The 21,676-nt window shown below is 43.6% G+C and overlaps 3 protein-coding genes across 22 annotated transcripts in view; 2 read left to right on the plus strand and 1 right to left on the minus strand.

Moving 5' to 3' along the window:
- The window catches only part of ALS2CL (ALS2 C-terminal like), a 48,441-nt gene extending 45,122 nt beyond the window's left edge, over positions 1-3,319 (plus strand). For all 3 annotated transcript variants that reach the window (XM_080383103.1, XM_080383104.1, XM_080383102.1), the window contains exons 24-26: positions 422-571; positions 1,603-1,699; positions 1,982-3,319. In XM_080383103.1, coding sequence (XP_080239229.1) covers positions 422-571; positions 1,603-1,699; positions 1,982-2,053 — 319 coding nt within the window. In that variant the 3' untranslated portion in view covers positions 2,054-3,319. The remainder of the gene's footprint in view (positions 1-421; positions 572-1,602; positions 1,700-1,981) is intronic.
- A 2,415-nt stretch (positions 3,320-5,734) lies between these two features.
- Positions 5,735-12,016, minus strand: JMJD4 (jumonji domain containing 4). Of its 3 annotated transcripts, XM_080383119.1 has the most exons (8): positions 11,923-12,016; positions 11,129-11,344; positions 10,752-10,838; positions 9,981-10,146; positions 8,718-8,843; positions 7,748-8,015; positions 6,921-7,067; positions 5,735-6,089 (listed from the first exon to the last, which is right to left on the minus strand). In XM_080383119.1, the coding sequence occupies exons 2-8, from the start codon at positions 11,175-11,177 to the stop codon at positions 5,778-5,780; spliced, it is 1,155 nt and encodes a 384-aa protein (XP_080239245.1). In that variant the 5' UTR covers positions 11,178-11,344; positions 11,923-12,016; the 3' UTR covers positions 5,735-5,777. The 3 variants fall into 3 exon arrangements, with proteins under 3 accessions (XP_080239245.1, XP_080239243.1, XP_080239244.1); XM_080383117.1 differs by having other exon boundaries at positions 10,752-11,344; XM_080383118.1 differs by lacking the exon at positions 11,923-12,016 and adding an exon at positions 11,730-11,897 and having other exon boundaries at positions 10,752-11,344.
- A 25-nt stretch (positions 12,017-12,041) lies between these two features.
- Positions 12,042-21,676, plus strand: part of SNAP47 (synaptosome associated protein 47) — a 109,683-nt gene continuing 100,048 nt past the window's right edge. For 9 of the 16 annotated variants that reach the window (XR_013927489.1, XR_013927490.1, XR_013927491.1 and 6 more), the window contains exons 1-3: positions 12,232-15,401; positions 15,556-15,718; positions 20,318-20,867. Coding sequence is in view for 8 of the 16 variants with exons in the window: in XM_080383112.1 (XP_080239238.1) it covers positions 15,652-15,718; positions 20,318-20,867 (617 nt within the window). In the remaining 8 variants the exon portion in view is untranslated. Of the gene's footprint in view, positions 12,132-12,231; positions 15,402-15,555; positions 15,719-15,741; positions 18,137-20,317; positions 20,868-21,676 lie in introns of those variants that run through there. The other 7 variants (XM_080383109.1, XM_080383105.1, XM_080383107.1 and 4 more) reach the window with 7 other exon arrangements.

A 21,676-nucleotide genomic window follows, 5' to 3' on the forward strand; every position in this document is an offset into this window, starting at 1 on the left:
ACGTGTACCTTTGCAGGACATTATGGGCAGAAAACCCAACCTCATAGATCTGACAGCTGTATTAGCCCCTTGATAGAACTACTTGAAGTAATTCGACCCATGCTCTTCAGCTTTCATTTGAGGGACTGTGACTCAGGTGAGTCCTGTCTAAAATGAAAGACTGACATGAGGGTGAGCAGGTCATACTCAGGATTTGGGAAGGCTCAAGGCCCATCTGGATAATGTTACACCCTGGTGATGCCTCCTGGCACAAACTTGTTGACTCCTTTTTGGTGCAGCCATTTGAGATGATTGATGGACTTTTTTTGTAGTATGACAGTCTGCTCTGAATTTTTTTAAATTTTTTTTTTTAGTTCTGCTGCTTTATTTCTTTAGCTGTGTAGTGGAAGCATCTTTGACATGGCTGTTTTCATACCGACAGTACCACGGTGGATCCCCGGGAAAAGCTAGTGATCCTCCAGAATACGTATGAGGAGATAGAGACCACAGTGTCCCGGGTGGTGGAGAAGGACTATAAGCTCCCCATGGACGACCTGTTGCCCTTACTGATGTATGTTGTATCCCGAGCAAAGTAAGTGGAAACTTTTCATTTCCCGGTCCCGTTGTTGTGTGTTAGTTACCTCAATCAGAGAAAGAACAGCCACGTTTCCAGGCTAAATAGTTTAAATGAAAAACTGGGGTTTACTGGGGTTGGAGTTTAAACATGCTTTTCCCTGAGGTGTATTTCTGTGTGCTACTGTCTGCTGGCTGTGGTGTGATGGTGTTGGCCATGACTGCAAGGAGCTAGGGACTTCCTGAGTGTCCCCCTCTTAGCCAAGAGGATTGTTCCGGGTTGTCATGGGAAATGCAGTCTTACCTGCACCTCAGATTACTGTAGAAAACAGGGACATGAAGCCTTTGAAGGCTGATGGTTGATGCCTTCAAGGCATCATCTATGCATCACACATCTTCGATTTTCCATTCTCAATGGGGCACTGTGACTCAGTTTGGAGGCGAGGAAGGTCTTGAACACTAACCATGTCAAAAAGGCTCTGTCTGTGCTGCCTTCAGTCTCACTGCAGGAACTCCTGCTTACATCCAGGAGAATTAAATGACTACTTTTTTTTGGTTTGTTTTTTTTTTTTTTTTTTTTCTCCTGGCAAATTTACCTTGACAGACTTCCTGTACATCCTTGGTCTACAAAAAAAGGGGTGAAATGTTTAAACTTGTGGCCATGAAATCCAGTAGTTTGGGATTTAGTGAGGATTTTTTCCGTTTTTTCTTCTTTTCTTCCTCCCTGCAGTCATATTGCATGATGCAGGTTTGTTTGCTGAGTAGCTTTCTCAACTGTAGATGAGAGAGGAGGGGAATAAGAGAGACTGTGAAAAGTGAAGGCATTGACATTTTCTTATGATTGAGCATCTTTGCTGAGATCCAGTCATGCTGGCTACCTTAAGGACTCAGCTTCCACAAGATCAAGGTGATGCCCAAGGAATCGTTAATGGAGCCATGCCTCCTTCTCCCCATAATCTAATTTCAAACATGTGCCCACAAACACCAGGGCGCAGAGATTTGTTCTAGTTGCAACTTTTTTTTTCTTATTTTTTTTTCTTTTTTCCCTAGAATACAGCACTTGGGAGCTGAAATCCATCTGATCAGAGACTTGATGGACCCCACCAATCAAGGAGGACTGTACGACTTTCTGTTAACAGCACTGGAGGTAAGGAAATGTTTTCAGCAGTGACAGCTGCAAGCTGCATTAGCCTTTCTTGAATAGTAGATATATATATACTGATGTGCTATACTTATTTAATTTTAGAGGGCTTCTTATATGCCTAGCACAGGAGGTTATTTTCCTTCTAGTCTAGACAATATGCTTATCACTCATTTATAACGTGTAGATTTAATCCTGCCTTTGAGGAGAATGCACTTTGTGTGCAAGACACCAGGTTTTTCCCCAAAGTTCAAATATTACTCAACGGGTTTTCTGTTCCTTGCCCAGTCATGCTACGAACACATACAGAGGATGAGAGTCCGCCAAAGGGAGAATTGCCATGTGACTCACAGCTCCTGACCTGAGGAACCGAAGGGAGCCTCCTCGCTGCCGCACTTTCTTGACCAAACACTGTTGGATGAAGAAGCAATCATGTCACTGCTGTTGTGGCTGCCTTTGGAAAGGGAAGAACGGTTATTTATCGGATGAGGATTTCTTGCTGTATTTTCTCTTAGACTAGCTATGATCATAAAGCCCAGATATACGGATGCTGTGGGCTAAAAGCCTTCAATACACAACCTCAGCTTGTGTTTGGGAATCTCTTTGCGGAAAGTGGCCAAGGGTTCTTTTATCCTGTAGTTTTATTTCCCTTTCCTGCAAGTAGCAACCTGCCTTGAAACCTCATTTAACTGTTCTCTTAGATGCTGTTTATTTTGCATTGGTGAACTGACACATGAGAAGAGGTTATTTTATAGAAAGCGGTCAAATGAAACCACAAGGACTATTTTGTCAGGACTGTTTCTGGTTGGCAGAAATGTGGCATGGACAGGAGAGGCCATCTGTCCGTGGAGTAAGGTGGCTCTTCCTGTATCCCCAAGAGGAAGGGTTTTCCATTCCTCTTCCTACCTATGCCAAACTCAGTACCTCGCCATTGCCTTGTAAAGCTGCTATTGACTAACTTCCTTGTTTTATGATACTTACAAGTATGTATTTATACTCTGTAGACACCTGTCAAATCTCAGGAATATCACACTTGCACCTTGAACATGTTAGTGCTGCTTTGTAATTCTGCAGGTAATTCTGTTCGTGTGTGCCCAACAGAAAGAACGTATGTTGTCCTGGGATGACAAATCTCAAATCCTGGTGAGAGAAAGCATGAAACCACCTGGCTCTCTGCACTGACAGAGCTGCAAACACACTGGTTTTTCTAGGTGCACAGCTTTGTGCTGACAGACCACCCACTGATGCCAGTGGGGTACAAATCCCATTAGAATTGGGCTGGGTTTTATGCTGACTTTATAAAAGACAAATGGATATCTGGTATCCTGTTCCTATCAGACAAAAATAGTAATGTCTGAGCTGCGTATTTAGAGCAAAAGCTCTTTTGAACTAGATTTTAACCTGTTGGGTTTTTTTTTTTACAGTTTGACTTTAAATTGTCCAGGTCTGTGACTTCAGGAAAACAAACCAAAACTCTACAGACTGTTTCCTCCTGTTTTATCTCAAGTATTATGCTTTAATAAATAGTACACTGATCACAATAGTTAATATATTGGTATGAGAGTATCCTAACGTACGTTTTACAGTAACTTTATATTTAAATAAAGCTGTTTAATTTTTAAGAGAGATTCCAGACTTGCATAATTCTTATTCCAATCGTTGCTGTTTTCAGACATTTGAGAATTTACTTTCCTCTCTGTAACTTTAGAAAGCATGTGCTGCTCTTACTGCCTTGACCACTCATGGGAACAGAGACTTTGAACTAGAAATTAGTTTCCCAATGTAAGAGAGACTGAATCAATAAAACTAATTTTTGTGCTTCTGTTCCCTGCTGAATCAGTAAGTAGAACATGGCTTAAACTTTAAGATAATTTCCTGCAATTAAATTACTATTTTTTTACCCCATTGTCTCACACTGCTCATCCTAAGCCTTAGCAGGCCTTATGAAGGAGGGCTGATACACATCTTCAGAACTGAAGATACTGTGGTGCAGAGACAGCTCAGGTGAAGGGAAGACTAGTTGATACCCACCTTCCTTTACCTGAACACCTCTTTAACCACCCTACCATGCCGGCCTATCTTCTCCCTTCCTTAACTATAACCCACAGGGAAGAGGAACTAACTGCAGGAATGATGCCTCTTCCCTGAGAACAGCTGCCTGGACTTTTGCATCACAGCAAACTCATGCCATCCACCCAAATGAGCACATAGTTTGCTGGACAGTACGGTGCCAAAACTGATCCTGGGTACATTGAGATCCTGGGTTCTTGGGGTAAAAGCCAGACTTGTACATTTGCTGGTTTCACACAGCAAAGCCACGCAGTTCCAGCTTCACAGGACACAAAATGAAAAGTACTGTTGTTCATCTAAGCAAACCCTTTATAAAATTGCAGTGTTTAAAGTGGTTGGTGTCAATACCAGTTGCACAGCATGCAGTGAGACTGCAGAATACAAGAGCAAAAACATGCTTTCCTACCAATAACAGTGATTGTCAGCTTTAAACCATTGTTCCACACCTCTATGAAATCGCACCTTATTCATACAAGGAAGAAAGCTCCAGCTGCCTGTCTTTGAGAATGTAAACAGCCACAAGTAACAGCTGTGAACTTTTAATTTCAGAGTTGCTTAAAACTGGCAGTTTTCCAGTCTAAAGAAACACTCTGCCAGAGGTTGAATCACTGAGATGTAGTCACAGCTATTAAAAAAAAAAAAAAAAAGTAAAAAAAAAAAAAAGTCTGTTTTCTCCATACTGCATTCTTCCATGCTCTGGGTATTGATTTTAATTTCAGGTACCACTTCCTTCTCAAAATGCAAAACTTCTACTAGAAAACAAGACATGCAAAATGCATGCATGTACAAACTTCACAAGATTAGCTAGAAAACAATGTGACTTTTCAGCCTACTGAAGATTTCTACTATTGCACTTTCTAAACATATGGTTATTAGTTGCTCTCACTGGTCATCTGGTTGAAAACTGAGGAAGTTCTTGAGCAATAGTTCAAGTGAGCCCCTAAAGGGGCAACTAAGGTAACAGTGTGCAGCCATTTGTGCTTCTAGGTTTTCTTGCCAACCAGTAAAAGCAAGAGGGGTACTTCACTGGAAATACTCTTTTAGCCCAAGGGTAGCATTCAGGTTGCAAATTGTGCTATGTAACCATGCAGTAGTGCCATCTGGTGTGTTAACAGCATGGCTTATTTAGGCGATAACACGAGGCTGCTTGCTAGCTTCCCTGATTAATCAAATCTCTGCTTGATAAAATACTGCGCCTTGAAATAGTGTGTAGAAACGTGAGAGTACATTCAAGTTCCTCCTTTTGAGCTGGGGTGGACCACACACTTAGTGGCAGATTTGCTATCTGCTCTCATTTGAAATCGGGACTTCAGCTTCCTAATTATTATGTTAAATTTAGTCCTGCAGGCCCTGAAGCAGTACAAAGGCTGACCCTACACCTGAGACTTTCAGCTTTAGAGAGATACCACTTTACAAGACACTAGTACAATCAGCTCTTCCATATCCAGGCTACAGCTGTTGAGCCTGCTCAGGCTTCAAGGGAAGCCAACTAAGGTCACCTGAAAAAAAAAAAAAAAAAAGAAACAGAAAAGCTGAGCTGCACCTGGAAGCAGGACAGGTCTTAAAGTAATTTAGCTGTGACCAGACAAAAGAAGAGCTTAACTACTGGTGTCTGCAGTGCAGGTTTGCTTTCAGTATACAGTGCTCTCAGCAGAGGGAATATGGTGCAGACCGCTGCAGTCTGTGTTTTGCCCTGAGAGACCTAAGCTTGATCCACAGAGAATTTCTGTTCCCCTTCCCTGAATGCATACTCGCCAGCAGGGCTCATAACATAATACTAATATGACCTGGGTTTTTCCTTTATCTGAGATTTTTTTCCTGTCCAATTTCTCGAAGTTGACAGCATTTGAGTACCTAAAGTACTCAGTCTTGTTATGAATGTACTCTCTCCTCACCCTACATTAAGGCTCTTTGTGCTTAAACTGCAAGAGCTATTAAACAGGGAGGAGTCGGTCTTCTACAAACACCCACTTTGCAAAAGGTTCACTTTACAAAGAACTGAATAAATAGGAAGTTAGAGTAACGCTGTATCTATTGCTGCTTTCAAGTGGTGGAGCAATGCCTCCGGAGGTGGAGAGAGTGACGTCAGGTCTAGTTTCTTGAAATCTTCATTAGCACTCAATGATGTTAACACCTTCACAGTCCTCTTTAAATCAAACACTGCATGGAGCATGCCCAAGGTGGAAATGGCAGCTTTTGGAGCGTTCTTTGCCGAAGCTTCATCATCGAGGCCGTTTTCCAAGACAGAAATCCTGTTCTCTGCAATAACTTTGAGGAAGTTGTAGAACTCCTTGTAGTCTATACCCGTGCAAGACTTCATGATTAACTACGGGGGAAAAAAAACAGTACTGAAATGAAATCAACTCTCTCTTATTTACAGTAGGAATTACAAAGACATATTTTATCAAGCTCGCAACTATTGAATTTAAGTAATCATGTTTAATCATACTTTTTGTAATGCTCCAATGGCACTAAAACTTTTTACCTTACTTGAAATGCCACTAGCCCCAAAAGCAACAGTCTGTTTCTTCTAAGTACTAAATGGCTGGGTTATTTGAAACTGTTTTTGAAGCATATCAACCTAACAGCAACCCAGCAGCCTCCAGAAATAAACTTCACATTTGTTTGATGCTTAACATTTTGGAAGCACACAAGATACAACACTGCTCCACATAGTTGCACATTGTGAAAGCATCACTTTGCAGACACAGAAATCTGCTGCCTTCACCTGAACTTTGCTTGTTTCAGATTCACCGTTTCTTCATCAATAGTCTGTGTGGGGTCTGTCTTGTCAGTTCTTCTGTTTACATGAAAAAGCATGTGTATTTTATAAAGGAGAATGTAAATACTACAGAAAGGATTGATCTTGCTGCTGGTAAGAGTTGAAGAAGAGCAGCTGAAGCATTAGCTTTTCAAACAACATCCTAACCTCGATATAGCTAATATACAGTGGTACAAACCTTTCCCTATCTTACTAAAGAAATATTTGACTTCCTGGAAAATTAAGTTGTTTCATAAGGAAGTAGGAACCAGTGACATATGATTTCCAAGTATGAGGTTAAGGACTTTGTCTCAGAGCTCTAATAAGGTGGGTGCAATGCATCCCTGAAATATATGATTTTCTAATAGACAGGCCATCAGCATCATGTTGTTATACCTGGCATTGTAGGTGCCAGTCATCCATAGGGTCTTTCCATTCATTGATTTCCCGCTGGACAGCTGCTAATTCATCCTGCAGGAAGCACCACATTATAGCCACATTGCAGCCATTCACCCAGTTGTGGTTGATGGAAATTGTATCCTCCTGAAGGAATAATTTAAATGGTTATTAGGCTCTACATAGGCTCTAACATCTTTGATGTTGCAAAATGTATGGGAAATGCTTCTTTGGCATCAATACCACCACTGTGCTGAAAGGCTGTTTCTTTCCGATGTCCCTGAACAACCAAATCTTGTTTCATTCTATAAACTGGTAAATGCCTCTAGTTCCTCTGAGCATACTTTTTAAGGGCACAAAGGTGGGAGGAAGGTGGTGGGGGAAACAAACAAGGTCGTTAATTTTGGTTCGTAGTCATGAAGATCAATTTGTTAGCATTTTCCATTATTAAATTACAATTTACAGTTAGAAACTAAGATTAACAGCCTCACCATAAATCTGTCTCACCTAGTATCCTATTTCTCAGTGACTAGTAGCATCTAATGACACAAAGCATAAGAAAAGAGGCTGCAGGCAGCCTCTTCAGTTGTATACTGTCCTAGCTTCTAGTGGTCATCTAGGAGCTTATGAGTTCAGGCTTGCTTTTAGCCATCATCTTGAGCGGCCACTGATACACCTTTCCTCCATGAATGTCTCTAAACTTTCTGCAGCTCAGTTACACTTCTGGCATCCACAACATGCTGTAGCAATAAAGGTTTGATCAGATTCAAGCCTGCTGCCTGATTATCTCTTAAGTGTGAAGAAAAGCATGGTAGCAGTTATCTTACCAGATTGTAAACTTGGTGATGCCATCCACTGGGGATGAAGACTATCTCCCCTGCTTCCTGCACAATTTCAACAGGGGGTTGACTTTGGTTGTAGCGAGGGTAAACACTCCTGTCCTGAAGACTAGGAGCAGTCACGTCAAAGGGCAAGTTGCCATGGTGGTCCTTCAGATACTCCTCCTGTCCGGCGGGGTACAACAGCCATTTCTTTCTCCCACATATATTGGCTGACCAGCTATAGGAACGGAAGACATCAGCATGGAATGGAGTCCTGTGGGGCAAATCAGACAAATAAAGACAACACCTAAAAGCTGTAAGATGAATTAAGGTGTCTGAGAATCAGACATACACACAGAAATCAACCTTTACTATGCAATCCTGATCCCAAACTGTCATCCTCTTCACTTAATTTTGATTGTTTCACAGATTAAAAGGCCACTATATCTACATAGTACTGCAGTGTTTCGTATCTTCTGTGCTTCTCCATCAGCTAGTTTTGAATCTGTCCCAGAAATACCTCAATGTCAGGCGATTCTGTGATGCGAACTGATGAGAATCCCACAAATGCAACTCCATCACCAACGCTGGACTTGAATTTTCACCCGCAAAATACTTAACGAATTCATCAGCGCCCCTCCAAGGCTTCTGTTGACTCTGCAACTCACAAGCTGCTGGGAGTTGCTGCTCTAAAACCTTATATAAACTAGCTGGCAATTTTTACAGAGGTTGTGTGCACAATTCAGGGCTTTTTGAAGGGCAAAAGCACTTTAGCTCACTGCATAAGGACAGCTCACATCCAGAACCAAATGAGCTGCTCAAGAAACAAGACTGGCTGAGTTCAGGTACATCGCTATACAGTACAGCTGCACTGTCTCGGCAGCATGATGTCATCTGGAAGGACAATGTGCTAATCCCTGTAATATTAATCTTAAAAAAAGAACATGTGAGAATGACAGAAACCACACTGTCTTACCATGACCCTTTAGGTCCCATGTAGACAAACCGGTAATCATCCACAGCTACAGCATCCCAGTATTCATTCAGCCAGTCAGATGAGAAATACACAGGGGTTGTATAAACATCTTGCTCGGGAAAAGCTCTTAAAAAGATAATGTGTTGGAAATGGGTCTGAGAAAAACGCAACATTGCTCCTTCTACCTCAGTTTCCAAAACCCAGATGCAAAGATCAAACAGGTATCTAGCAGGCCATTAATACTTAGCTGCCATCTCCTTTATATCATTGACAACCCTGAACTGTACAAAAAATACATGCAACAGTGCTTTTCTGTCTCCCAGGAAAGCGGTGAAGGTTAACTGCTGTTTAGGAGACTTTTTCTAATTATGGTAAAGAGAGTTCCTAATAAACACATTCTCTTCAGTTGAGATGCCTGCAAGACTGGTTGTCTAACTGGATGACAGCTTGCGGGTGTGAGGGTTAGGAGGGAAGCCAAGCTGTGAGATTTTGACAAGTGTGTAGCCTCCCGCTGGATATGTTGCAGCCTCACATGGGAAAGGGGCATGTGCAGAGTTTCTGTAGCAAGCCATAGCACTGGTGTCTGGGAAAGCAGACAAACAGGGTGACAGAGACTGACAAATTTTCTCTACTGTTAAGTCACTGGCACACTCAAAAATGAAAACAAGAGCTGATCACAAGAAAGTTAGATTAAGAGCAGGATAAGTTTAAGGAAGAAGATTTGAGTGAAAAAACATAACAAGTCCTACACAGACGGGGGAACAGACAATGCATCCACCTCACAAGCAGCAGGCTGGAGACGGAAAGCCAGAACAAGGTGAAGAGAACTTTAACAACCAGGAAGGTTAACAGAAAAAAAAAGGTTAATAAATGACTAACTCACACATGCTTACTGAATTACATGTAATTAGAAATGTCCCTCTTCTTTTTAAGAAGTAAGGTTTGCACTGCAGCAGTCAAACAAAAGCCAAATGTTCTGGCCACAGGGCTTCCACAGGGACAACATACAGTCATTTAAAATGTGGATGAAAAGCAAAGCACCCAAGAATGTCTGCCTCTTCGGAAACAATGACCTGTTTGAGGATCTCCTCGTGTGAAGTACCCCAAGAATAATGCAGTATAAGACTGATATTTTGGTGGGGAGGTGCTAACAAACAGCACTGGTGGCATTTAAAGGCTCACGCATTAGAAGCTGAGCATTATGGTTCCGCAGCAGCTCTTTGCTGTGCGTGGCATGCAGGGGTTTCCACAGTGCTCTCTTACCTGCTCAGGTGCCAGTCCTTCAGATAAAGGCAGCCTCGGGATGAACGATAGCCATTTTTAATGTACTCTTTCCAGTACTTGATATACTCCTTAAAGGGAAGCTGCTCCTTCGGGTTAGAATTGTATTCCTTGACATCACAGTTGGCAACAGGTACTACAGCCTCTCCTGAAATACAAACTCTTTGAGCCCATGCAGGGACAGAATAACTGATGCAGAGACTGAACTCCCTTAACCTTATCCGCTGCAGCAGCCTCTAATATCTGGGCCCTATAATGCTAAGTACAGTAAAAACACATAAAGAAAGATCCCTAATCCAGCTCTCACTCGAACACCATCACTAGGCAAACATGGTTCAGACCAGAAGTTAGTTATTTAATGTAACTTGATTTTTTTTCTCTTAAACTACATTAGGAGTAGGGTATTGATTCCTATTAAATGTACTAATATTTTACAACCTGAAGAGACACTTCACTGTAACTACAGAACACTTTCTTCTTGTCTGGGGAAAGCATCAGGCTGCTCATTTGGTTAACATTAAGCAGGTAAATAAATTGGTAGAATTACAGAATGCTTTTTATTTTACTTCATTGTGGGAATAAATTTGAGATTGGCATCTGCAAATCATATACTGTAAGTATAGAAAATGAACATATTCCCTTAGAAAAAAGTCTGGAGAATTGCTTAGTTTTGTCTAGTGATTCTATTCTTAACATTTAAAAAAAGCTTTAGCACACACCTTTTATAGAAGGTATTAAAATGCCGTGACTTACCAAACTTCTGCAGGAGATGATCAAAGTTAGGCTTTCCATCCCAAGTAACCCAATTTCTCCTGCTGCCCCAGTCTTCAGTGAATTTAGCTGAGAAAATACAGGGATGGTTGGGAATCAAGTAATCTCGGAAAAAGTCCGAGTAAGTGAATGATTCTACTTTTTCAATAAAGTCAACGTGTCCTCCGGGGAGGCAGAATGCACCCTGAGATGAACTGTTGTAGTCACGAAAAAAGGCAGTGGAACAGGCGAATGTTGCCCTGTCCATGCAGGCTGGATACCCTTCCTGGCTTAGCCAAGACAGCCTTGAGCAGATGCTATGCTACAGCAAAAAAAACTACTTTGAAATTGACTTGAGTCTCTTAACCATGAAAACTCACAGGAAAATATAAATGACCAGAGGTAAAACAAGAAGTCATGTAGAGGCATCCCACCACGTTGGCCTAGTTAGGATCTTCCATAGTTTATAGCTTAATGCCGGTGGGATATCTGACAACGGTCACCCCACGGATGGTGAAGATGATGCTTTTCCCTCGTCACCTTCTCGTCAGGGTGACCACACTCTCTGGGGATGACTAGTAAAGGCTGGTTCCTTCCTAAAACAGCAGAAACATTAATTTCAGTGGTATATCCTTGCTAAATGACTTAGTTGCAGGGGTGGAGGGAAGGAAATGCCCCCAGTACTTGGGGCCCTGGGAGACCACCACAGCCCTGCACCTGTACTGGGGCTCACCCCTTTGTCAGAAGATACAAGCTCTGGCTCCCTCCGCCTTCCCCAGACCTTTCTCTATGGGTCAGACAGCCATTACAGGTTAAAAACCCCCAAACAACCCAAACAAAAAAGATAAACAATAGTGAATAGAAGGGACGTATCTGGGAAGGCGGGGTGGGTGGTTGAGGGACAAGAGCACAGGGCAGGAGGCCCTTAGACTAACGGGGCCGCACACCCTGCAGGGACGGGCTTCAGGAGAGGAGACGCACCGTGAGCAAAGCGGAGCCCATGGTGCTCAGGGAGGGTAAAGCGGCCGCCATTAGGCCGCTCCCCCCTCACGGTGCTCTAAGGGGGACCCGGACGCCACAGGCCGTCGCACACGCCATCCCCGCGTCGAGCTCCCGCTCCACCCGCGCGGCCGCGGCCCGCAGAAGCTGAGAGCAGCGGCGGGAGGATACTCACCCCCGCGGGGCAGGCCCCCGGGGCGAGCGGCGGTCACGGAGGCAGCGGGGTGCCGCGCCGCTCCCGGAACCCCAGCGCTGGGCGGGCGGGTCCCGGGGGAGTGAGAAGGGGAGAGCACAAAGCGCGGCTCAGCCAGCAGCAGCGGGCGGCGGGCGCAGGCGCAGAGTGGCGGTGTGGGGGTGGCCGCTGGGCTGGCTGCGCTGCGGGAGGTGGGTGTGAGGCCGGGGCGCGAAGGGGCCGGGCTGGAGGAAAGGGGGGGATCGGGGTGGGGGTGGGGTGTGTCTGGCCGAGACTGGGGGAAAGGTTGGTGGTATCTGGGTCGGGAAGGGCGGTTGGGCCTGAGCTTGAGAGGAGGATGAAGAGGGAGAGGTTGGGGATCGGCCTGTGGGTGGGAGGGAGGGGGGTCTGGCTTGGGGCGGAGGGCGGGTATGGGTTTGTAGCCGGGAGAAGGAGAGGCCGCAGTGAGGAGGGAGGGGTCTGGCCTGGGGGAAGCTGTGGGGGTTTGCCCCGGAGCTGTGGCAGAGAGGGGGATGCCGGTTGTGGTGCAGCCGGGCCTAGCAGTGAAGGAGAGAAGAGTGTTTCGGTGACTGACCTGCGGCTGTCCCGAGCAGGCCTAGGGAAGCACCTCCCCTGGTATTGGGAAAAGGACAGAGACTGAGGAAGGATCTGGTGTAACTTGTGACTGTGTTGAGTTTGGGGTGAGGAGGAGGAAGTCTGCCTTTGTGCTCAGAAGAAGGAAGAGAAAATGATGGAACGTTTTAGGGAGGGGGAAGCTTTAGCTTGGGGTGAGGAGACAGTGCATCTGGGGGATGGCATTGGGGAAGGAGAAGGGAGCGAGTTGTGGGAGGAAAGGAGGAGGGCAGGGGAGGGTTCACCCCTGAAGTGGGGCAGGGCAGCCTTGAAAGGCAGGGGGGCAAAGTTTGGAAAGTGCAGATGTGTCTGTGTTTTGCATTACAGAGGTTGAGACAGGGTTAAGGCTGAAAGGAAGGCTGATGAGGTTTAACCTGGGCACTGTAGGAGCTAGTGTGGGTTAAAGGATGGGAATGGAGGCAACCCCATACTGAAGTGTGTTGGGGAGAGGTTGGTGGGACTTTGGTAGCTTTGTATCAGAAATGAAGTGGAATCAGAATTTTTTTTTTCCATAGAAGGATGGAAACATGTTGATGTGGAGAAGCCCCTCAGTCTAGAGCCATTCTTTAGTGGGCATCTGTTGGCCTTGAGGAGAGGGGAGCTGAATTTCTGTGTGCTGTAGTAGAGAGGTGCTGTGTGCCTTTGCCTGCTGCACCTGTTGGAGGGTCAACCTTGAAAACTTCATGTCATGTAGTGTCCTTTGGAGCATCGTAGAATTAGAAACCTGGTGGAACTGCATCTTAGAGCTTTACTTAAAAAAGAGGGGAGAGTCACCTGATAAGCCTTATAAACATTTTATTATGAGGGCTGGTTTTTTATTTATTATGTTGAGCTCACAGGAGTGTTAAACGCATAATTTGCCAGATGGTAGCTTTAGAAATGACCCTGTGGAAACCTCAGCTGTAAAGGAGGAGAAAAAGTAAACACACACCAACATGTTAGAAACATGTGCAGAAATGTTCTGGAGATGATTACCAAGGGCAGATGGGAAGAACCTGTGACTAAGTTTTGAAGGCTCTGAGTTAGACACATTGCAAAGGGACAGTGTTCTGCTTATGAGTTTACAGCACTGCCTCCCAGTGTTATGTAGCATCCCCTTGCACCTGGGGTAGTTAGTAATGCTTACATTGCATTGAATGATCTCAAAGCACTTCACAAGAGAAGGTGAGTCACCTTCTTTTTATAGAAGCAGGGACAGGGTTATGTGTTAGCTAAAGAATGCATACAATGTGGTGATGCTGCCGGAAATATAATCCACATCGCTTTGCGGCTAATCCTCGTTCTGGTCTGTGCTGCTTTGTGTAGCTCTGTATAGTACTGCACTCGGTTTGGGGGGCAGATGTGTCAAAAAGACAAACTGTTTGATAAGGAAAAGAGGTGATTTACGCGGTGTGGATAAAGTTTTGATGTTGCGGAGCCTGTGTTGGGAGAGACTGCGTGTGTCTTCTGGTCTGTAGACAAATGTGTGTTTCTTTACAAAAATGAAGAAATTCATTGTGAAATTATTCAAGTGTCCTCTTCCACCGCATACAGAGAAGGGGTTGAAGTACTGTAATCCTCTCAAGTTTATAAACCTATCCCTGACTGTATTTACAAGTAATTGAAAATGATTAGGTTTCGAGGGTTTTTTGTTTTTTGTTTTTTTTTTTTTTTTCCTGCCAACCTAGTCTTTTTCATGGTATCTTAAAGGACTGACTTGCATCTGTTTATTGTTGTTTGTTTGTTTGTTTTGGGTTTGTTTGTTTTTTTTTTCTGGGTGGAAGTACTGGAATGATATGTTTTACTGCAGGTAAGTTTTTTTCAGTGTGTTTTACAGAACGATGAATATTCCATGTCTTGTTATACAGGGAACTTCTAGCCATGTTTTAGGAGGAATAGAATGGGAGTGGCATAATGCTGAACTTCCAATTGGTGGGGTCAAAACAGTCATGGCAGGAGGAGAGAGATCCTGAATTTTGAGTAATAGTTCCTTGTAGGAAATAAGCTGTGTAAGCGGCAGAAGGCCTTTAGCTCAGCTTTTCTGAAATGTGATTGTCAAAACTTTAGGAAATATTGGGGGTGGTGGTGGTGGAAATCCTTCCATTTTGAAAGACTGTAGTGGAGCTGTTTGATCCTTAGTGTCAAGTTCACTGTCTACATCACAGATGAAGTTGGTATATTTAATGTTGCTTTTTGTTTCACATGAGGTGTTCTCCATGTAGGTGCTGTATAAGCTAACGAGAGAGAACCAGAGTCAAGATTCTGTTGTATAAAAGGCAAAGTGCTGCCCGTAGATGAGACAAAGAAGTTCCTTTAATATTAACTCAAAGACAATAGAGTTGCAAAAGTAATAGGATGATGGTTTTTAGCTGCTCTGAAACCATAATCACAGGTTAATATGCATTAGAGAAGTATATGACACAATGTATGTCATAGGTGAAATACACATTTAATGCTTTTTTCCAGCTGACCTCACATGATTGTGAGCGTTTCTTCTTTTGTTTAAGACTGGTAAAATCACTCATGTTTAAATCCAACGCTTTGAAGTCTTGTGTTAAATAATGTATGCTGTTGAATGTTCATAAATAGTAGCTATGTCCTGTGCCACTGATGACTGTTTTCATTGTTGAATAAAATCAGTCTTGGTTATCCTTATGTACATCTGTTTTTCTGGTTTACATTTCTTCTCTGTGAGAGAGAAGAAAAAAAAAAAGTCGTGGAGGTCTGATGCTGATGAAAACATCTTTACATTGGAGAAAAACGTGCTGGTACAATGAATGGATTTAATTGCCAAATAGGTTTTTGCTTGGAAGTTCTGGCCTCGGGCACAGAAAGGAGCTGACTATCAGGCAAAGCCTTGAAGTGCTCAGGTGAGTCAAAGGTCATAAGACCCAAGGCGTGTACACTTATATATACACAGGTCAAGTGACAGCTTCGTTTCTTCTCCCAGACTGAGAGGACTTGCTTTACTCTTAGATCCAGGCTTAAAGATACATTCTCTATTGTTTTTCCTTTTGGTAACAGGCATAGTAGGATTTTAGCTTTAGCTTCAGCTTTTTTTACCTGCTCTTTTGGACTTTGAAGAGAAACAAAAACTCAGGAAAAAAATTCTGCCTACGGATGGACAGCTCTGTAAAGGCAGCGGCCCCCAAAAGGCTGCCTAAGAGCTCTACATCTACAGATAGAGGTAAGGAGCTTGAGTTAGGGTTTAGGAGGATATTTTTTTTTATGGCACAATTGTGAGACTGCATCAGCTGTTAATATTTTCACAGCCTTAATGGTAGAGAGCATGCATGAGAGAAAAATGCTATCTTGATATGGGGAGCAGGTGGTGGTTATATAGAGTTTGTGGAACTTAGCATGTCAAAGTGTGCCCTAGGCTGAGATTATACAAAAATGTAAGGCTTATTTTCTTGCTTACAATTTCCTCTTGCCTCCCTAGTATGGTTGTGCCTGGTTGAAGGTAGCTGTTGCTGTTAGTGAGGTCTAGGAGTTGTTTTTCAGATGACGTTATGTTCTGCAGTGCCTGTCCCAGTAGTGGGTGTTGAGAAACCTGCACTTGGTTCCAGGTTTCCCTTGTGATCTTCTGCTAGGTGTATAATCTTTCAGTGTTTAGGTTTCATCAATATTGAGATACATTACTTATAAAATAACATCTCAGGGCAACAGCTTGTTGTGAGCAGCATGCTGATATTTATGAGATTTTTTAGAAAGTAGTGTAAGTACCAAAGAGTTTCAAAGGTTGGGGAAGGGGATGTCAGATACTTTGTATGGGCTGGGGTCTGAATGTGACATAGTGTTTTGATAAATTGGGAGACTGCTGATTCATATTTTTTTTTTTTTTTTTTCCCCTGGCTCTGATGGGAGCTTTTTCAGTAAATGTCATTTGTGTCCACAGTATGTTCACCCTATGAGAAGCTTGAGAGTGTAATATGGGATGTTTAGTTTTTTTTATCATCTGCTTGCTATGCTATTGTATTTACTTCATATCTAGGCAGTGTCAAACAGTTAAACTTAGTTTTGATTTGTAATTTGTAAATCTTGATTGATAAGCTATAACTTGATTTAGTTTCAACTGTCCTTTATTTCAGCACTGATGTAATTTATGTTGTTGTTTAAACTGAAGTAGTTGTCAGTTACAGTAACAAAAAGTTACCATTAAGGGCACATAGGTGTTTATCCACATTAGAAACATTATCCACTTAAAGTAGCTGGTAAAAGCCCCTGTTCTGCTGATTGTTTTTTGCAGTCACATTTCACTGATGGTTAAAAACTGCTTTTCTTTTCCCTGTGACAGAAAGAAAATAAACTTTTAATAGAAATTACAATAATTGGCTACACACAAAGCCCAGTCAGGCTGGGAAGAAAAACCAAACAATTATTTCCATCAGATCTGTCTGATCTAACCTTGCTGTGTTAGAGGAACTACCTTCTTTTTCTAGATGGAGGAATTGAGGCCAGAGCTTTTAGCTTTTCTCCAAATTATGAAATTATGTAGCAAACAATTGAGAAAGAAACACTGTTTGTAGAACTTGTCATTGTTTTGTTGACTGTAGCTAATAATTTAAATCAGATTTCTGTGGGCTTTTCTCCCCTCTTTTTGGCTCATAGTACAGTGTGAAGTTGTCTCTCTAGGATTGCAGTTTTATTAGGCCAAAACAGATTAAGAATTTTCACTTTAAACTCCAGCAGCTTTGTAAGCTTACGGCTTATTTTTCCATTTGCATCACTAAAATTCATAATGCCATGGAAATAAGGTATGAAGACCAAAGTAAAGATTTTTGTGGAATACGACATACCATGAGTAGTCTTTATCTTGATAATGCTGAAGTTTTGAATATTTAATAAAAGATGTAATTGGAACTGGACTCAGAGCACTTTAATTAACGGATATTAATGATGCAGCAGCCTGAACATGCTAGAAGGTCTTCAATATGTGCTATAGGAATTTACATCAGTGATACCTGAAGAAGGACTACTACCTTTTTTTTTATTTCATTAGGATTCCTAGACATTTCCTTAAGGGGAACAGAATCATACTGAAGTCAAAAAGTGTAATTAGTCTCAGTGTCAGCCTAATTGGGATCTAACTCTGCATTTATTGCACCATACAAGTAGCAGAAGACCTTGAGATAATGTTATGGTACTAATCTATAAATTACGCTATGATACATGAAAGGCTTTGAGAAGATAATGAATATGTGAGTAATTAAATCACCATTACATAATGGATGTTCACAAAGTAGTTGCAGAACATAATTAGTCTTCAGTGTTCGTGCTGAGAACTAGTGTTGTGAAGGAGATGTTACAGGAAACAGTCTGACCCTTGGGTTCAAGAAGCCTCTTCAGAAGCATGGAGAGGTGCCACTTGAGATACATTTCATTAATTTACAGTTCCAAATTTGTCCTTGTTTTGGTGTAAGCAAGTCAGGCCTGAGGCATATGACAGCGCTCTGTTTTCTTGTCGGGATTCCAGATACCAGTGAGCAAGTTTTATAGGATTAGTATTATGTCATCAAATAGCATCACGGGCTCCCAGGAAAACATGGCGTGTCAGAGAGGTGCAATGAAATCATCATAGCCCTGGACACTGTGTCCCTCTGTGGTGAGTGAACAGAGTCAGTTCTGCCGGCTCTCTTAAGCTCTGCTGGTTCTGCTGCTGCTTGTTCCACTGTCATGTGTGGAGCTGCTGTGCATACTGGGCCAGCAACATATCTTCCAATACCAATGTGGCATGTTTTTCATCTTAACTTCCACTTGGGTCAGTCAGGGTTTTCCCAGCAACACTGCTAAGTTGTTCCCATTCTTCCCAAACTTCTATTTCCAAACCTCTGTGATAGTAACTGAGTAATAATAAATCTTTCAAAGAACAAATGCTACAGGTTTGGAGCATTTATTTTGCCTGTGATGTTCTACCAGAAGTTCTGGTATGTGCTTGAGTTTTGTGATTTTGGCTTCATGATTCTTGAGTACATGGATTTCACGAATGGATCACTCGGTGGATAAGGAACTGGCTGAGTGGTCACACTCAGAGTTGCAGTCAATGACTCTATGTCCAAGTGGAGACCAGTGAGGAGTGGCGTTCCTCAGGGGTCCGTACTGGGACCAATGATGTTTAACATCTTTGTCGGTGTCGTGGTCAGTGGGATCGAGCACACCCTCAGCAAGTTTGCTGATGACACCAATTTGTGTGGCACAGTTGGTGCTCTGGAGGGAAGGGATGCCATGCAGACAGGCTGGAGAGGTGGGCCTGTGTGAACCTCATGAAGTTCAGCAAGGCCAAGTGCAAGGTCCTGCATGTGGGTTGGGGCAACCCCCAGTATCAACACAGGCTGGGCAGAGAATGGGTTGGGAGCAGCCCTGAGGAGAGGGACTGGGGGTGCTGGTGGGCGAGAAGCTGGACGCGACCCGGCCACGTGCGCTCGCAGCCCAGAAAGCCCCCCGTGCCCTGGGCTGCATCCCCAGCAGCGTGGCCGGCGGGGCGAGGGAGGGGGCTCTGCCCCTCTGCCCCGCTCTGCTGAGACCCCCCTGCAGCGCCGCCTCCAGCTCCGGGGCCCCCAGCATAAGGAGGGCACGGACCTGTTGGAGCGGGGCCAGAGGAGGCCACGGAGATGGCCAGAGGGCTGGAGCCCCTCTGCTGTGCAGCCGGGCTGGGAGCGCTGGGGCTGTTCAGCCCGGAGAAGGGAAGGCTCCTGGAGAGCCTGGAGCACCTTCCAGCACCCAAAGGGGCCGGCGAGGAAGCTGGGGAGGGGCTTTTCCCAAGGGCCTGCAGCGCCAGGACAAGGGGGAACGGCTTTGCGCTGAGAGAGGGCAGATGGAGATCAGAGCTGAGGGAGAAATCCTTCCCTGTGAGGGCGGCGAGGCGCCGGCACGGGCTGCCCAGAGCAGCTGTGGGTGCCCCAGCCCTGGCAGTGCCCAAGGCCAGGCTGGACGGGGCTGGGAGCCACCGGGGCTGGGGCAAGGGGTCCCGTGGCAGGGGTGGGACTGGGGGGTCTTTAAGGGCCCTTCCAACCCCAACTAGTCTATGATTCCATGTGTTGGATAGACAGTGTGTGTTCTTAACATACCTGGATGTCCAGATATCAGAGTGGAAGGTGAAAGACCAGTTATTTAGTGTGATTGTTGTAGATATCTATTGATGAGCTTGCGTTTTGGTATATTCTGGATTTTCTTCAATATCTGTTGGTCTGTGGGGAGCTGTTTCTGATGATGTGGTGGGGAATGGAAAGTATTTTACATGATCGCTTTCCAGTAAAAAAGGGTCTGTGGAAGACTCAGAAAAGTTTTTTGATACTCTATTTTTTTGCTAGGTTCCCCTCCACCCAAAAATATGAACATATAGACTAATCTAATTATAAAGCATCTCCCCTGTCCAAAAAAGCATAGCAGTTATTAAATCCAGGGCATTAATGCAGTAGTCATTTGAAGTTTCTGCTGTTGTAGATCCTGTGCTGAAACATCATGAGAACATTATAAAAAGGAGAGGCAGTGCTGTTACGGAGTGGGTGATAATATTGACAGTCCTGTTCAGAAAGGGTGAACTATTCTGAAAGAAATATTTGGGTGGTTGGAAATGGTTACCAAATTTTGTGATTGGAGATGGTTACCAAATTTTGTAAGCCATCTGCAGCTATTTCCAAATCTATCTTGGATATGGACCTAAAAGGTTACAGTGAAAGTACTGGAAACCAGCGGGGGATGGGATAATTATTTATGAGTGTGTTTTTAGATCAGCTTTTATATGCTGCTAAGGATTCTTGCTTTTTTTCTTGCTCTTCTATTCTAGTTTCTCCTGGCTTTGGGGGTGTTGGTCTTGAAGAGGATCTGAAAGACGAGCTGATGAACGAAGACATACGTATCCATAGTTGGCCTTGTTCTTACTACTTGGACACCAGCAAACAATGGGTCTCTGGCAGACTCACACTGACTCCTGTTGCAATCAAATTTACAGCTGACAAGACTGGGGAGCTTTTGGTCAACTTCCATCTTTCTAGTATCGATGAGATCAAGAAGGAATCTTCAAATTTAATCTTCAGCTCCCTTACCATCTTAGAAAAGAACACCAAGCACTGGTTCAGTTCTCTGCAACCCAACAGGAATGTGGTCTTCAACATCCTTGAGCACTTCTGGAGGGAGCAGTTGCTGTCAAGCCAAGGTGCAGGAGCAGAAGCAGCAGCTTTGCAGTCAACAAAGGGAAAAGAACTGATCGGGTTATTGACTGGCTCACAGAAACAACTGGAGGACACAGCAAAAGTGCTGCATTACCAGGGCGAGCAGTTTGATAACATCATGAGAGGGCTCAACAAGATCGAAGGGGATATGGATGTAGCAGACAGGTACAGTACTGTAGCATCCTCTGAGCTAAGCAGTGGTTGTGGGATTGTATTATTCATGCCTGAAATTTATGGGGCGGATCCACAGAGGTCTTCAGGAAACTAAACTTTGACTGAGTGAAGGTTTAAGCCTGTTATGGTCTTTTGTGGATCTAGTTCTTGTTATAATACTTTTCTGTACTTCTGTCATCCCTTCTGTGTAACATTTTTTTTTCACCCTGGTGAAGTTCTTTGTGTATATATCTATCCTCTTTCCTTCAAATAACTTATCAAGCCCTTAGGAGTTTTAACCACAGTTGGCAGAAGTGGTAGAGGTCTCCAAAATACTAACAACCTATAAGGTTTGAGAGAACAGGCAACAAATTAGGGAAAAGAGATGCAAGTTAATGTTCCCACTGAAGGAAAAGGTATGACATTCACATTTTTATTTTATGTCCTAGAATATGCCTAAGTGTGAAATACTGGAAGATGACTTTGATTAGTGTTTCCAGCCCTAGCCCAGCCTGTTTTGCTGTATCACAGCAAACACAACCACAGTTCTGCTATTCTAGTTCTTTTCAAATGAAATGTTGAATATGGCAGGTAGGCTGCCGACTTGGAGATGGTTTCCCAGAGTTATCAGGAGACAGCTGCCAGTTAATCATTAGTTCAAGTAGATTGTACTCTCTGTGCATGAAAGTTAGCTCTTGAGGCAGCTTTTTGCACACAGTGTGTGCAGTTGAGGGTTTTATATTTGTCCATTCCTTCACAAGAACTTACTTCCCAGCCACACACAGCAGTGAGGATTGAGTCTGTGGTCCAGATGTAGTCAA

Source organism: Falco punctatus (assembly GCF_963210335.1).
Source record: "Falco punctatus genome assembly, chromosome: 4".
In the NCBI taxonomy this organism is placed as follows: Eukaryota; Metazoa; Chordata; class Aves; order Falconiformes; family Falconidae; genus Falco; species Falco punctatus.

Coding starts and splice junctions, on each gene's coding strand:
- JMJD4 (XM_080383117.1), bottom strand. CDS start 11,016: ATGGACAGGGCAACATTCGCCTGTTCCACTGCCTTTTTTCGTGACTAC. Junction 10,147..10,751: donor TCATCTCCTGCAGAAGTTTG/GTAAGTCACGGC, acceptor TTTGTATTTCAG/GAGAGGCTGTAGTACCTGTT. Junction 7,068..7,747: donor ATCACCAAGTTTACAATCTG/GTAAGATAACTG, acceptor TTATTCCTTCAG/GAGGATACAATTTCCATCAA.